The sequence below is a fragment of the Ursus americanus genome, chromosome 23 (genome assembly GCF_024610735.1).
Source record: "Ursus americanus isolate L20-20 chromosome 23, mUrsAme1.1.p, whole genome shotgun sequence".
Taxonomy (NCBI): Eukaryota; Metazoa; Chordata; class Mammalia; order Carnivora; family Ursidae; genus Ursus; species Ursus americanus.
The window spans coordinates 43276497-43290483 of record NC_142149.1 but is presented as its reverse complement, the minus strand read 5'-3'; the positions used below and the strand labels follow the sequence as shown (position 1 = coordinate 43290483).

General features: G+C 40.0%; 1 protein-coding gene across 2 annotated transcripts in view; it reads left to right on the top strand.

Moving 5' to 3' along the window:
* The window catches only part of YWHAE (tyrosine 3-monooxygenase/tryptophan 5-monooxygenase activation protein epsilon), a 53030-nt gene that overhangs the window by 33049 nt on the left and 5994 nt on the right, over positions 1-13987 (top strand). For both annotated transcript variants that reach the window (XM_045773130.2, XM_045773128.2), the window contains exons 2-4: positions 6901-7100; positions 11115-11221; positions 11912-12118. In XM_045773130.2, the coding sequence (XP_045629086.1) occupies positions 6901-7100; positions 11115-11221; positions 11912-12118 (514 nt within the window). The remainder of the gene's footprint in view (positions 1-6900; positions 7101-11114; positions 11222-11911; positions 12119-13987) is intronic.

Genomic DNA, 13987 nt, shown 5'->3' with positions numbered 1-13987 from the left:
CTCTGTATTTATGGGCCTCTTTCTGCTTTTTTGGTTCATTTATTTTGTTTTTTAGATTTCATATGTAGGTGAAACCATATGGTATTTGTCTTTCTCTGTCTTATTACGATAGCACAATATCCTCTGTGTCCATTTGTGTTGTTGCAAATGACAAGATCTCATTCTTTTTTATGGCTTTTTTATTCCACTGTAGGGATCTTCTTTACCCGTCTATTGATGGACACTTAAGTTGCTTCTCTGTCTTGGCTGTTGTAAATAATACTGCAATAAACGGGTGCATATATCTTTTCAAATTAATGTTTTCTTTCTTTCTTTTTTTTTTTTTTTTGAGTAAGTAGTCGTGGAATTACTGGATCATATGGTATTTTGTTTTTAATTTTTTGAGGAATCTCTATACTGTTTTCCACAGTGGCTATACCAGTTAACCTTCCCACCAAAGGTGCATTAGGATTCCTTTCTCTCCACATGTTCTCGAACACTTGTTATTTCTTGTCTTTTTGATATTAGCCATTCTGACGGGATATAACTCATCTTGGTTTTGAGTAGGTCCACTTTTAAAAATTTATTTATTTTTAAAATATTTTATTTATTTATTTGACAGAGAGAAGGAGCAGAGGGAGAGGGAGAAGCAGACTCCCCGCTGAACAGGGAGCCCCATGCGGGGCTCGATCCCAGGCCTAAGGCAGACGCTTAACCGACTGAGCCACCCAGGCGCCCCACAGGTCCACCTTTTTTTAAAGTTGATTTATTTAAATAATGTGTACACTCTGGGTCCCAAACTCATGACCCCGAGATCAAGAGCCTCATGCTGTACTGACTGAGCCATCAGGTGCCCCAGGTTAAGTCTGCTTCTAATTCTAATTCTTTTGCTATTTCTATCATATCTGCAGTTAATTTCCTCCACTGAAGTCTTAAACTCCTCAAAGTCATCTATGAGGGTTGGAATCAACTTCTTCCAAATCCTGTTAATGCTAATGTATTGATCTCCTCCCATCAATCGTGAATGTTGTTAATGGCATCTAGAATGATGATTCCTTTCCAGAAGCTTTTCAATTTATTTTACCTGGATCCATCAGAGGAATGAGTATCTTCGGCAGCTGTGCCCTTACAAAATTAATTCCTTCCTTCCTTCTTTCTTTCCCTTCTCCCTCCTTTCCTTCCTTAGTAAGCTCTACACCCAGCATGGGGCTTGAACTCATGACCCCAAGATCAAGAGTCACATCCTCTCCAGACTGAGCCAGTCAGGCACCCCTCAAATGTATTTCTTAAATAATAACACTTAAAGTCAAAATTATTCCTTGATCTTGGGGATGCAGAATGGATGTTGTGTTAACAGGCATGTGAAAACATTAATCTTCTCCATCTCCATCAGAGCTCTTGGGTGACCGGGTGCATTGTCATTGAGCAGTAATATTTTTAAAGGAATCTTTTTTTCTGAGCAGTATGTCTCAACAGTAGTAAAGTCTCAACTCAGTAAACCAGGGTGCCTGGGTGGCTTAGTCGGTTAAGCCAACTGATCCTTGGTTTTGTCTCTGGTGGTGATTTCACAGTTACGGGATTGAGCCCCATGCCTGGCTCCCCTCTTAGTAGGGAGTCTGCTTGGGATTCCCTCTCTCCCTCTGCACCCCCCCAAATAAATAGATAAATCTTCAGAGATACTCAGTAGACCATGTTGTAAGCAGACGTGCTGTCATTCAGCCTTTGTTCCCGTAAACAGCACAGGCAGAGTAGATTTAGCCTAATTCTGTTTTCTTTTTTTTTTTAAGATTTTGTTTTTTAAGTAATCTACATCCACCGTGGGGCTCAAACTCATAACCCTGAGATCAAGAGTTGCATGCTCTATAGACTGAGCCAGCCAGACACCTGGATTTAGCATAATTTTTAAGGGCATAGGATTTTCAGAATGGTCGTTGAGCATTGGCTTCAACTTAAAATCACCAGCTGCATTAGCCCCTACCTAAACAAGAGTCATCCTTTCCTTTGAAAGTTTGAATCCAGGCGTTGGCTTTTGTTTGGCTGTGAAAGTGTTAGATAAGGCTGTTTCGTCTGTTAGTTTAACCTTTGTTAATGATGTTAGCTAGATCTTCTGAGTAACTTGCTGTAGCTTCTGCATCAGCACTTGCTGCTTCACCTTGTTACGGAGATGACTTCTTTCCTTAAACCTCATGAACCAACCTCTGCTGTCCTGCAGTTTAACTTCTGCAGCTTCCTCACCTCTCTCAGCCTTCATATAATAGAAGAAAGTCAGGGCCTTGCTCTGGTTTAGGTTTTGGCTTAAAGGAGTGTTGTGGCTGGTGTGATCTTCTATCCAGACCACTAAAACTTGCTCACTATCAGTGATAGGGCTGTTTTGCTCCTGTGTTAACTGGTATAGCACTTTTCATTTCCTTCAAGAACTTTTACTTTGTATTTACAACTTGGAAGATTGTTTGGGTTTTGCCTTGTATCAGCTTTCAGCATGCCTTCCTTACTAAGCTTAATCATTACTAGCTTTTGATTTATAGTGAGAGATGTGTGACTCTTCCTTTTGCTTGACTTAGGGGCCATTTTAGGGTTATTAATTGACCTAATTTCAGTATTGTCGTGTCTCCGAGAATAGGGAGGCCTGACGGGGGAGAGGGATAGATGGCGGAGGGTGGAGAGACATGACATGGCACGGAATGGCAGGCAGGTCAGTGGGAACAGAACACATTTATTAAGTTTGCCATTTTATATGGGTGTGGTTTGTGGTGCCCCAAAACAATTAGAATAGCAATATCAGGGGTAACTGATCACAAATCACCATAACAAATACAATAATGAAAAAGTTCGAAATATTGAGAGAATTATTGAAATGTGACACAGAAACATGTAGTGAACAAATGCTACTGGAAATAAGATGCCAATAGACTTGATTTACACAGGGTTGCCACAAACATTGTTTGTAAAAAACAATTCTGTGAAGCATACTAAAACAAGGTATGCCTGTATATGGTTCCATTTGTATGGAATGTCCGGAATGGTAAATCCATAGAGATGAAAGTACTTGGTTACCTAGGGTTGAGGGAGTTGGTAGTAGGTGGGGAGTGATTGCTGATGGGTATGGAGCATTTCTTTTTCAAGTGATGAAAATATTGTAAAATTGGTTGTGGTAATGGTTGCACAACTTTGTGAATATACTAAAACTACCACTAAATTGTAAATTTAAATGGTTGAATTATAGATGTGAATTATAGATTAATAAAGCTGTTATTTACTAAAACTGGACAACTGCTGCCTCTGTAGTTGTACCACAGTCGTCTTTGCCTTGGTTTTGGCTTTCTAAATGATGAGAATGCTGTATTTAATTGAATCTGGGATAGAATATCATTGAGTGCTTTAAATATATTTCAATCCCCCATTCTGCTCCCTTATTGTAAAAATATTGTTGAAATGTTGAAAAATTTGGGGGTGCCTGGGTGGCTCTGTCTTTGGGAAGCCTGCTTCTCCCTCTCCTCTGCCTGCCACTCTCCCTGCTTGTGCTTGCTCGCTCTGTCAAATAAATAAACCTCTTTAAGAAATTTTTTTTTGAAGATTTTATTTGACAGAGAGAGAGAGACAGCCAGCGAGAGAGTGAACACAAGCAGGGGAAGTGGGAGAGGAAGAAGCAGGCTCCCAGCGGAGAAGCCTGATGTGGGGCTGGATCCCAGGGCTCTGGTATCACACCCTGAGCCGAAGGCAGACGCTTAATGACTGAGCCACGCAGCAACCCATCTTAAATTTTTTCTTCCTAATACTTCTTTATCTTATTTTATTTTTTAAAATGATTTTATTTATTTATTTATTTGACAGCGAGAAAGGGAACATAAGCAGGGGGAGTGGGAGAGGGAGAAGCAGCAGGCCTCCCACTGAGCAGAGACCCCGATTGATACAGGGCTTGATCCCAGGACCCTGAGATCATGACCCAAGCTGAAGGCAGATGCCTAATGACTGAGCCACCCAGGCGCCTCCTAATACTTCTTTTTTAATGTTCCAGAGTTACATTTAAAAATCCACTTTATTGAAGTATTTGTATATGATAAAATAGATCTCTTTTACATGTACAGTTAATTCTTGAACAACATGGGTTTGAAGTGTGTGGGTTCACTTACATGCGGATTTTTTTTTCAGTGAATATAGTACTGTGAACATTTTTTCTCTTATGATTTTCTTTATAACTTTTTCTCTAGCTTTATTGTAGAATACAGTGTATAATACAACATACAAAAACGTGTTAATTATCAGCAAGGCTTCTGGTCAACAGTAGACTGTTAGTAAAGTTTTTGGGGAGTCAGAAGGTATACTTAGATTTCTAACTACTGTGACTGCTTGGTGGGTCTGCCCACTCTGCTCTCCTGTGTCATTCAAGGATTCAGCTGTACAATTCAGTGTTTAATAAATCTACTCAGTTGTATAACCACCGCAGCAGAGCAGTCCTGTTACTCCTCAACTTCCTTTGCATACAAGCTCCCTTCACTTCGCCCCTATACCTTTGGTAACCACTTGTTTGCTGTCCTTATAGTTTTGCATTTTCTGTAACTTCAAAGTTTTTGGTCTGGCTTTTTTCAGTTAGCATGATTATGTAACTCATCCATGTTGTTATTTGTATCCATGGTTTATTTTTTGTTCTTGAGTAGTATTCCATTGTATACATGGACTTTTGTGTTGTTTTCATCTTGGCTGTTCAAAAGTTGCTGTGAACATTTGTGTAAAAAGTCTTTGTGAAGATATATTTTCATTTCTCTTGGGTAACAACTGGTAGTGGAATTGTTGAGTCTTAGGGTGTTCTGTGTAAGAACTACCAAACTGTTTTCCAAAGATCTTATTACCATCTTAATGTTTCTGTTAATTTCATGATGCTCCCAAAAGGATAATGTTTTTAAACATACTTCCCTAGGATTACACATTATTTAACTATTAAGCAGTGTTTCATAAAGTTACCATCTGCATCATACCTTAAGAGACTGCTTATGTTTAGAGTGTTAATGTATGACCACAGATTCTGAATCAGTAAAGTTGGAGAGCCATATGACAATATGGCATTTAGTCTTTTCTAAAAGCATAGTTTTCATTAATACATTTATTAGGTTAGTGTTCATTGAGCTGTTTTTGGTTCTTCCTCTGCATTCACATGCATTGTTTTATTTTTTTTAAAGGTTTTTAAAAAGATTTATTTATCAGCGCGCACAAGCGAGCACACGTGCAGAGGGAGAGACCTCGATCTCAGGGCACGACCCTGAGATGAAATCAAGAGTCAGACGCTTAACTGACTGAGCCACCTAGGTGCCCCTTGTTTTAAGCAGGCTCCACACCCAGTGTGGGGCTTGAACTCATGGCCCTGAAATCAAGACCTGAGCTGAGATCAAGAGTCAGATGCTGGGGCGCCTGGGTGGCACAGCGGTTAAGCGTCTGCCTTCGGCTCAGGGCGTGATCCCGGCGTTATGGGATCGAGCCCCACATCGGGCTCCTCCGCTGTGAGCCTGCTTCTTCCTCTCCCACTCCCCCTGCTTGTGTTCCCTCTCTCGCTGGCTGTCTCTATCTCTGTCAAATAAATAAATAAAATCTTTAAAAAAAAAAAAAAAAGAGTCAGATGCTTAACCAGCTGAGCCACCCAGGGTCCCCTCATGGGCATTATGCTACCTATTTTTTCCTTTACTTGGGGATCTCCTAAGATTTATCTGGGTCCCTTTCTTTGGTCGCCACCTAGTGGTAATAAATAGGAACCATCAAAAGTTTTGCTGATGAATTGAATTCATAGGAGGGTGGACAGTTTTCCTTCTAAAGGAGGAAGGATGGAAACATCCAAAGGTAAGTTTGTTTGTGTTTGTGATTAACCAAATGCTCAAATGTGTATGTTTGCTGTATGAATGCTCTTTCCTCCCATGACTTTGTAATACAGTTTATTCGTATTTACTTGGGAAATAATTTATTTGTAAGAAAATACATTTTAGAGCCTATAACCTTTTTTTTTTTTTTTTTTAAGATTTATTTATTTTAGAGAATGGTGGGGCGGGGGTAAGGGGCAGAAGGAGAGGGAAAGAGAAACAAGCAGACTCCCTTGCTTAGTGCGGTGCTTGGTCTTACCACCCTGAGATCACAACCTGAACCGAAACCAAGAGTCGGAGAACCAACCAACTGTGCCACCTAGACGTGCCTGGAGCCTGTAACTTTTTAATATTTGTGTAAACTGCCAGCTCAGTTATTTGTACCAAGAAATGGGCAGGTGTCCTTTCCTAGTTCCCTTATTTTTTATTTTATTTAATTTTTTTTAAAGATTGTATTTATTTGACAGAGTGGAAGAGCACAAGCAGGGGGAGCAGCAGAGAGGGAGAGGGAGAAGCAGGCTCCCTGCTCAAGGCACGGGGCTTGATCTCAGGACCCTGGGATCATGACCTGAGCCGAAGGCAGACGCTTAACTATCTGAGCCACACAGGTGCCCCCCCAGTTCCCTTATTTAATGAGATAGGTCGTTCCAAACCATGCTGTGAATTACAGTAGGTACTATATGAAGTTTTGATTCCATACATCTTTTATTACAGATTCTCTTGTTCCAGGCTTTTAGTTTACTTTCTTTTACATGTTTTTAGTTTTTTACTCATTTTTTAAAAGATTTCATTTATTTGTTTGAGAGAAGGGGCAGGGGGAGAGGGACAAGCAGACTCCCCACTGAGTGGGGAGCAGCACGGGGCTCCATCCCAGGACCTCGGGATCATGACCCGAGCCAAAGGCGGATGCCCAACCAGCTGAGTTACCGAGGCACCCCTACTCATATTCTTAGTTTCAATGATTGTATGTTAAAATTCTTGCCTTTTTACACTAGCTTGACAGAAAAAAAAGACCTGTGAAGGGATATTGTGTAACAAAACTTACTTTGTAAGGTCTGATCTTTCTTTTCCTTTATAGAAATGGTGGAATCAATGAAGAAAGTGGCGGGGATGGATGTGGAGCTGACAGTTGAAGAAAGAAACCTCCTATCTGTTGCATATAAAAATGTGATTGGAGCCAGAAGAGCTTCCTGGAGAATAATCAGCAGCATTGAACAGAAAGAAGAAAACAAGGGAGGAGAAGACAAACTAAAAATGATTCGGGAATATCGGCAAATGGTGAGATTATCATATCCTAGACATCTTTAAAGAAAGATGCCTTCTTGGCGTTTGGACATTTTATTTTGAAGTTTTATTTATTTAATCTCTACACCCAGTGTGGGGCTTGAACTCATGACCTCAAGATCAGGAGTCTCATGCTCTTTCTGACTAAACCAGCTAGGGGCCCTAGGTTTTGGACATTTTTTATGTTTTGTAAGATTTATTTATTTGAGAGCGAGAGCGCATGAGCCGGGGGAGGGGCAGAGGGAGAAGCAGGCTTACCACTGAGCGGGGAACCTGACATGGGGCTCCATCCCGGGACCCTGGGATCATGACCCGAGCTGAAGGCAGATGCTTGACTGACTGAGCTACCCAGCTGCCCCGGTTTTGGACATTTTAGATCACAGCCTAGTACACATGTGTTGTATACATGTGTGATAACATTTTATATTTCAATGGATTTGCATTTTTTACTTAACCTGTATTAGGAAATACAGGCTATACAATGTTTCAGGAAAGACGTGAAGAATTTTTCCCTGGAAGCTGCAGAGGGTGTTCAGTTTTAAACACCACACAAGTAGAGAACTAATTTGATCTTTGTTCTTGTTGTAGTTAGCTGCAAAATGCTTCATTGAGTGACTTGAAATTACCATTCACGAGAATTTAGCAAAGAATTTAGCAAGTATTTTTGTACCTCTTATGAACCACACAGTTTGCTAAGTGCTATGGGGAGAAAGATGAGACAAATATACGTTACTGTCCTTATGGAGGCTCAGTCTCGTCCTTTTTTTTTTTTAATAGAATAGAAAATGTTAGAGGGCATTGGAAATTTCATGAAGTTATTGTTTCAGATGTTATATAAATGTATGTAATTTTTCTTACTGTGGGTTTTGGTCAGAAAAGTACAGTAGCCATTGATCTAGTCAGTGGTTTCCGACCAGAGGTGATTTTGCTCCTCAGAGAACACTTGGCAATCTTTGAAGACATTCCTTTTTTTTTTTTTTTTTTTTTAAAGATTTTATTTATTTGACAGGCAGCGAGAGAGGGAACACAAGCGGGGGGGGGGGTGAGAGAGAGAGAAGCAGGCGCCCCCTTTGAAGACATTCTCAGCTGTCACAACTTGAAGGGTGCTACTGGCATCCAGTAGTTAGAGACAGGAATGCTGCTTGCTCTATATCCTGTTGTGCATAGGACAGCACTACACAACAAAGAATTGTCTGGCCCAAAATGTCATTAGGACTACGCTGAGAAACTCATCCTGGTGGAAGAGATAGGCATATGTAAACACATTTAGAATACGGTGAGGGAAATTACAGGAAGACTCATGAAGTAGCACAGGGAGTGAAATTGGTAGGGAGAAGAAAAACAAACTACATTTTTATTTTAAAGGATTTTATTTGTGAGAGAGAGCACAAGCAGGGGGAGTGGCAAGCAGAGGGAGAAGCAGGGTCCCTGCCAAGTAAGGAGCCTGATGCAGAACTCGATCCCAGGACCGTGGGATCATGACCTGAGCCGAAAGCAGGATGTTTAACCGATAAGCCACCCACGCGTCTCCAGAAACTACACTTATTAATTATCTCTACCTCTGTTGCACACAGTTTTGAGTGGGGAGATATTAGTACATATAATTGTGCAAAGTAGGGTGTTTATTTAAATGACCCTGTAAAGAATAGGTTATTGTTCTACTCTATAGGTGGGGAAACTAAGGTTCTGAGTAATTGATTAACATACCTGGGGTCACATACAAGGATATTAGTCTGTCCATTAACCTCAAGTATGTTGGAACAAGAATGTGGATTGTCAGTAGAAAAGTTTGGTGTCTCAGCAGGATGATGAAATGAGAAAGTTAGGGGTGCCTGGGTGGCTTAGTCGTTGAGCATCTGCCTTCGTCTCAGTTCATGATCCCAGCGTTCCGGGATTGAGCCCCGCATCAGGCTCCCTGCTCAGCGGGAAGCCTGCTTCTCCCTCTCCCACTTCCCCTGCTTGTGTTCCCTCTCTTGCTGTCTCTCTCTCTCTCTGTCAAATAAACAAAATCTTTAAAAAAAAAAAAAAAAGTTAAAAGTGCTGAAGAGAGAGAAGTTGGTGCTGAATTGTGGGATTTGGATTAAGTAGGAAAGGAAGCAAGAAGCAAAGAGAGGGACTGGTAAATTGGGGGAAGAAGAAAGATTCAAGAGGCTGGTGTCTTGATGTGTCCCTAAGTAGGAATAACAGGAATAAAGGAAGTAAAAAAGGGGGGTGCCTGGGTGGCTCATTCATTAAGCAACAGCCGTCAGCTCAGGTCCTGATCCCAGGGTCCTGGGATCAAGCCTCGCGTCGGGCTCTCTGCCTAGCGGGAAGCCTGCCTCTCCCTCTCCCGCTCCCTCTGGTTGAGTTCCCTCACTCACCGTCTCTCTCTCTGTCAAATAAATAAATAAAATCTTAAAAAAAAAAAAAAGTAAAATGTAAGTTACGGTCCAGTAGTGAAAAAGAATTTAAGACTTCTTGGATAGAACAACACAGGGATATTGAGAAAAAAGGTCATGGAGTTGAGATCAAGGAACTGTGTTGAAAGGAACATGGGTGTGATACTGGGAATTGGAGAGGTAGGCTGTGAATATGGATGAAAGGCCTGTAGAGATCCACTGATGACAGATTCTTAGAAATTAGAACATAGAGGATGAGCTTCCAAAGAGGAGCTGTTCGGAGTAATAGCAGCCAGTCATATTGAGTCAGTGGGGAGCTAGGAGAATTCAGAAGTTGTCTTAGGGGCGCCTGGGTGGCTCAGTCGTTAAGCGTCTGCCTTCGGCTCTCAGGGCGTGATCCCAGAGTCCTGGGATCGAGCCCCACATTAGGCTCCTCCACTGGGAGCCTGCTTCTTCCACTCCCACTCCCCCTCCCCCTGCCTGTGTTCCCTCTCACTGGCTGTCTCTCTCTCTGTCAAATAAATAAATAGAATCTTAAAAAAAAAAAGAAGTTGTCTTAGTCCTACAGTAGTTGCCACTTGAAAAGCCACAAGGGAGGTAGTTATTCAGGAAAGAGCTAGTTTAACCTAGGATAAGGATGAGATTATAGGAGAAGAGAGAATGGGGCAATTCTTTACAATGGAAAGAAGGTTCCAGAGGGCATAAGAAGAATTTGGAAAGGTTCAGCAGTGTCACCGTGAATTAATGAAAAATAGAGAACAGGATATATATGTGTCTTTGGTGGTGGTATGCATTTTTAGTGTGATAAATTTTAGATAAGTGGCAATATTTACTTCAGTGTACAGATTTTTGGTGCCATAACTGATGGATCTCAGCCACTAGAGTGATTGGCTATTGGGTATAGTAGTGGTTAGGAACATGAGCATTGGAGGCAGACTGTACCCGGGTTTGAATTTTTATTCTGTCCCTTATAAACTGTGACCTTAGGCTTTAGACTAAGCTTGTCTGGGTTCAAATCCTAGCTGTCCCTCTTGAAGTTCTTTAAGTTGGTGATTTTTGGCCAAATACCATAATCTTTGTTTCCCCATGTAAATGGAGACATAGTCTATACCTCATTAAATATGCTAATTAATATAAATGTACAGCACTTGGTAATTAGTGTTACTCTCAGTTATGTAGCTGAATCATGAGGTTGTTGGCTTGGGGGTATTTCTCTCTCTCTCTCTCTCTCTCCCTCTTCCTCTTTTTTTTTTTTTTTTTTTTTTCTTTTTAAGATTTTATTTTTAAGTAATGTCTACACCCAGTGCGGGGCTTGATCTCAACGGTGAGACCAAGAGTCACATGCTCCACCAACTGAGCCAGCCAGGTGTCTCTGTGTGGTGGTGGGGTTTTTTTTGGCCTTTTTTTTTTTTTTTTTTTAAAGCACTAAACTAACAGCATGTAGAAAGAAGATAATTTCTATAACCCGGAGACAACTTTTCTCTGCTTTTATATCAAGAGTGGGGAAGAAGTTTTGGAGAGAGATGTGTATTATGTTTACTGTGGCTCTCTTCTCAAAACTAGAGGGAGAATGTGTCATAATTTATGTAATTTCTTAGACTTAAACAATTTTTGACTTTTTTTTTTTCAGGTTGAGACTGAGCTAAAGTTAATCTGTTGTGACATTCTGGATGTACTGGACAAACACCTCATTCCAGCAGCTAACACTGGCGAGTCCAAGGTTTTCTATTATAAAATGTAGGTTCTATACTAGAAGGGAAAATGTCAGATTAAATGTTGGCCCCCTTAGAATTATCACTTCTTTTGTGTAGGTGTTCAGCTTTTATTTAAGAACAGTTGTTTAATGTTAGAAGGGTAGTTACATGGGAGGAATGATTTTTAAAACTTAATTTTTGAGTACTCATTTGCATATTCACTGCTAGTGAACAATTGTTGCATTTAAGATGGTAAGACTATTTACTGTAAGAGTACTAGGTTTTATCTGTTTGCATTTGGTTTTGTGTGGAGTTACCCATCAGCTGTAGCACTGTATTACATAGTATTACATAGTTCAGTCTTAACATTTTATGTAGAAGTTTTACTTCACAAACTGTCAATGCCATTTTTGGAACCACTTTTTTATGTTTAATTCTATCATCTATCAACAAAAATTTGTTGATTTTTTAGGCTTTCCAGTTGATTTCTCTAGGATTTTGCTTATACTTGGTATTCTGAACTTTGAGGAGGAAAGCTGAATAGACTAGTCAGTCTTTGGTGAATAGTCAGTCTTTGGTGAAAGAGACTGTGAAATTATTGAAGTATCCATGTTAATTATTAAATATATTTTTGTCACATATTTCATTTTATAGATTACAAAATTTTAACAGTTTACTTTCACTTAAAAAGTATTTTACCTAATTCTATTTGTTTTATTTTGTTTTGTTTTAGGAAAGGGGACTACCACAGGTATCTGGCTGAATTTGCCACAGGAAATGACAGGAAGGAGGCTGCGGAGAACAGCCTAGTGGCTTATAAAGCTGCTAGTGATATTGCAATGACAGAACTTCCACCCACGCATCCAATTCGCTTAGGTCTTGCTCTCAACTTTTCCGTATTCTACTATGAAATTCTTAATTCCCCCGACCGTGCCTGCAGGTAAGTCATGGAAGAGAAACAAAAACTCTCACTGTGAAAGTGGAAAAAGTTACAAAAGAGAATTGTCTTGTTTTCTGGGATTGCTTTTGCCGCCTTGGCCATGTAACAGAGAATTCTTTTGGCTCTTAATGAAACTGGTTTGATATTAAGACGCACCCTGTCTCAGTTCACTAGGATAGCAGTTTTGCATTATGTTGATGGGGAAAATTTTTGGTGGTAGGTAGAATTTTTAACTTGTTAGTGGGAGAGTGGAATTATAATGGAATTTTTTTTTATATTATGTTTTAGTCTTTGTAGGCATGTTAATGTAGTTATGCTCTTAGTGTACGTATTTTGTATTTTCTATTTTAAGATGACCAGTTCTCCGTCTTCGTATGTTAATTCCCGCATTTATATATATTTTAGATTGCTCCCAATTTTTGATACAAATAGAAATTTAAGAGCTAGCTAGCTCTATGTACATAGCTTTTTACTTGTAAAAATTATTGTAAAATACAACATGAAGTTTATCATTCTAACCTTTTTTTTTTTTTTTAAAGATTATTATAATTAGAGTAAGTAAATGGGGGGACAGAAGGAGAGAATCTCCAGCAGCGTAGAACTGGACGTGGGGCTTGATCCCATGACCCTGAGGTCATGACCTGAGCCGAAATCAAGAATCAGACGCTTAATTGACTGAGCCACCCAGGCGCCCCTCATTCTAACCATTTTTAAGTTGTATAGTTGATTGGCATTAAATACACCCACAGTACTGTGTAACTGTCACCACTAAGATATTTCCAAAACTTTTTCATCACCTGAAATACATTAACCACTACCCAGTAATTCTCCAGATCCCCTACCTCTGCCCCCATTAATCTCTGCTTTGTCTTTGTGAATTTGCCTATTTTAGGTGCCTCCTATAATTGGAATAATGTATTTGTTGTTAATAACTTAGAGTCTTCTTTGAGTATATAGGAATCAGATTGGAAGGAGAGCTGAAAGGAGAGATTTTTCCTGATGGGAGGTGGATTCGTTTACATGCAAACCATTATTTATTCATCTAAAAACATTCTAAATTCCCAGTTGAGTTTGTCTAAACAGGTACAGGTCTTAACTGAAGAAGTTAATAGCTATCTGTTCAGCTGATAGTATTGATTGGATCTTTCATTGTCATTCTCCAGTCCAGCTGTCCCACATATCACTTCGATTTAAGTCTTCTCCTCTTCTGCATGCCTTTGCTCTTACGCATCTGCTTTATTTTTTAAAAGATTTTATTTATTTATTTGACAGAACATAAGCAGGGGGAGCAGCACAGGGAGAGGGAGAAGCAGGCTCCCCAATGAACAGGGAGCCCGATACGGGGCCTGATCCCATGATCCCAAGGACCTGAGCCAAAGGCAGACGCTTAACTGACTGAGCCACCCAGGCGCCCCTATGAATTTGCTTTAATTTTTAGTATTCCATTCATGCTTTTCTCCTACCCTTTAAGATGAGTTCGTATTTGACTTCCTCGTCCTCTAGGGTTTCTTGAGTACTTTCTCCAGAGTAGCACTTCATACTTGTTTTAAAATAGTTTTATGTATCAGTCGTCTCTATTCCTAGATGTTCATTGTGGACCGAGAGTGTTTCTTTCCTTTGTTCTGTTTTTCCACTGGTGTCCCGCATCACTTGGTGTTCATCCTACACCAACACCATACCCAGTAAACGTTGATTTTGTTTCTTTTCAATTCTAGCAGATAGCTTATATATCACATTTCCGTGGGTTCTGTATTGCCTTTTTTTCCCCGTTAATATTAAATTCTTTGTAATTAAACTGGGCTGTCCAACATTTCATCTTTTTAAATTAAAAAAGTGAGCTGTTGACTGGAACTTGGTAATACTTTTATT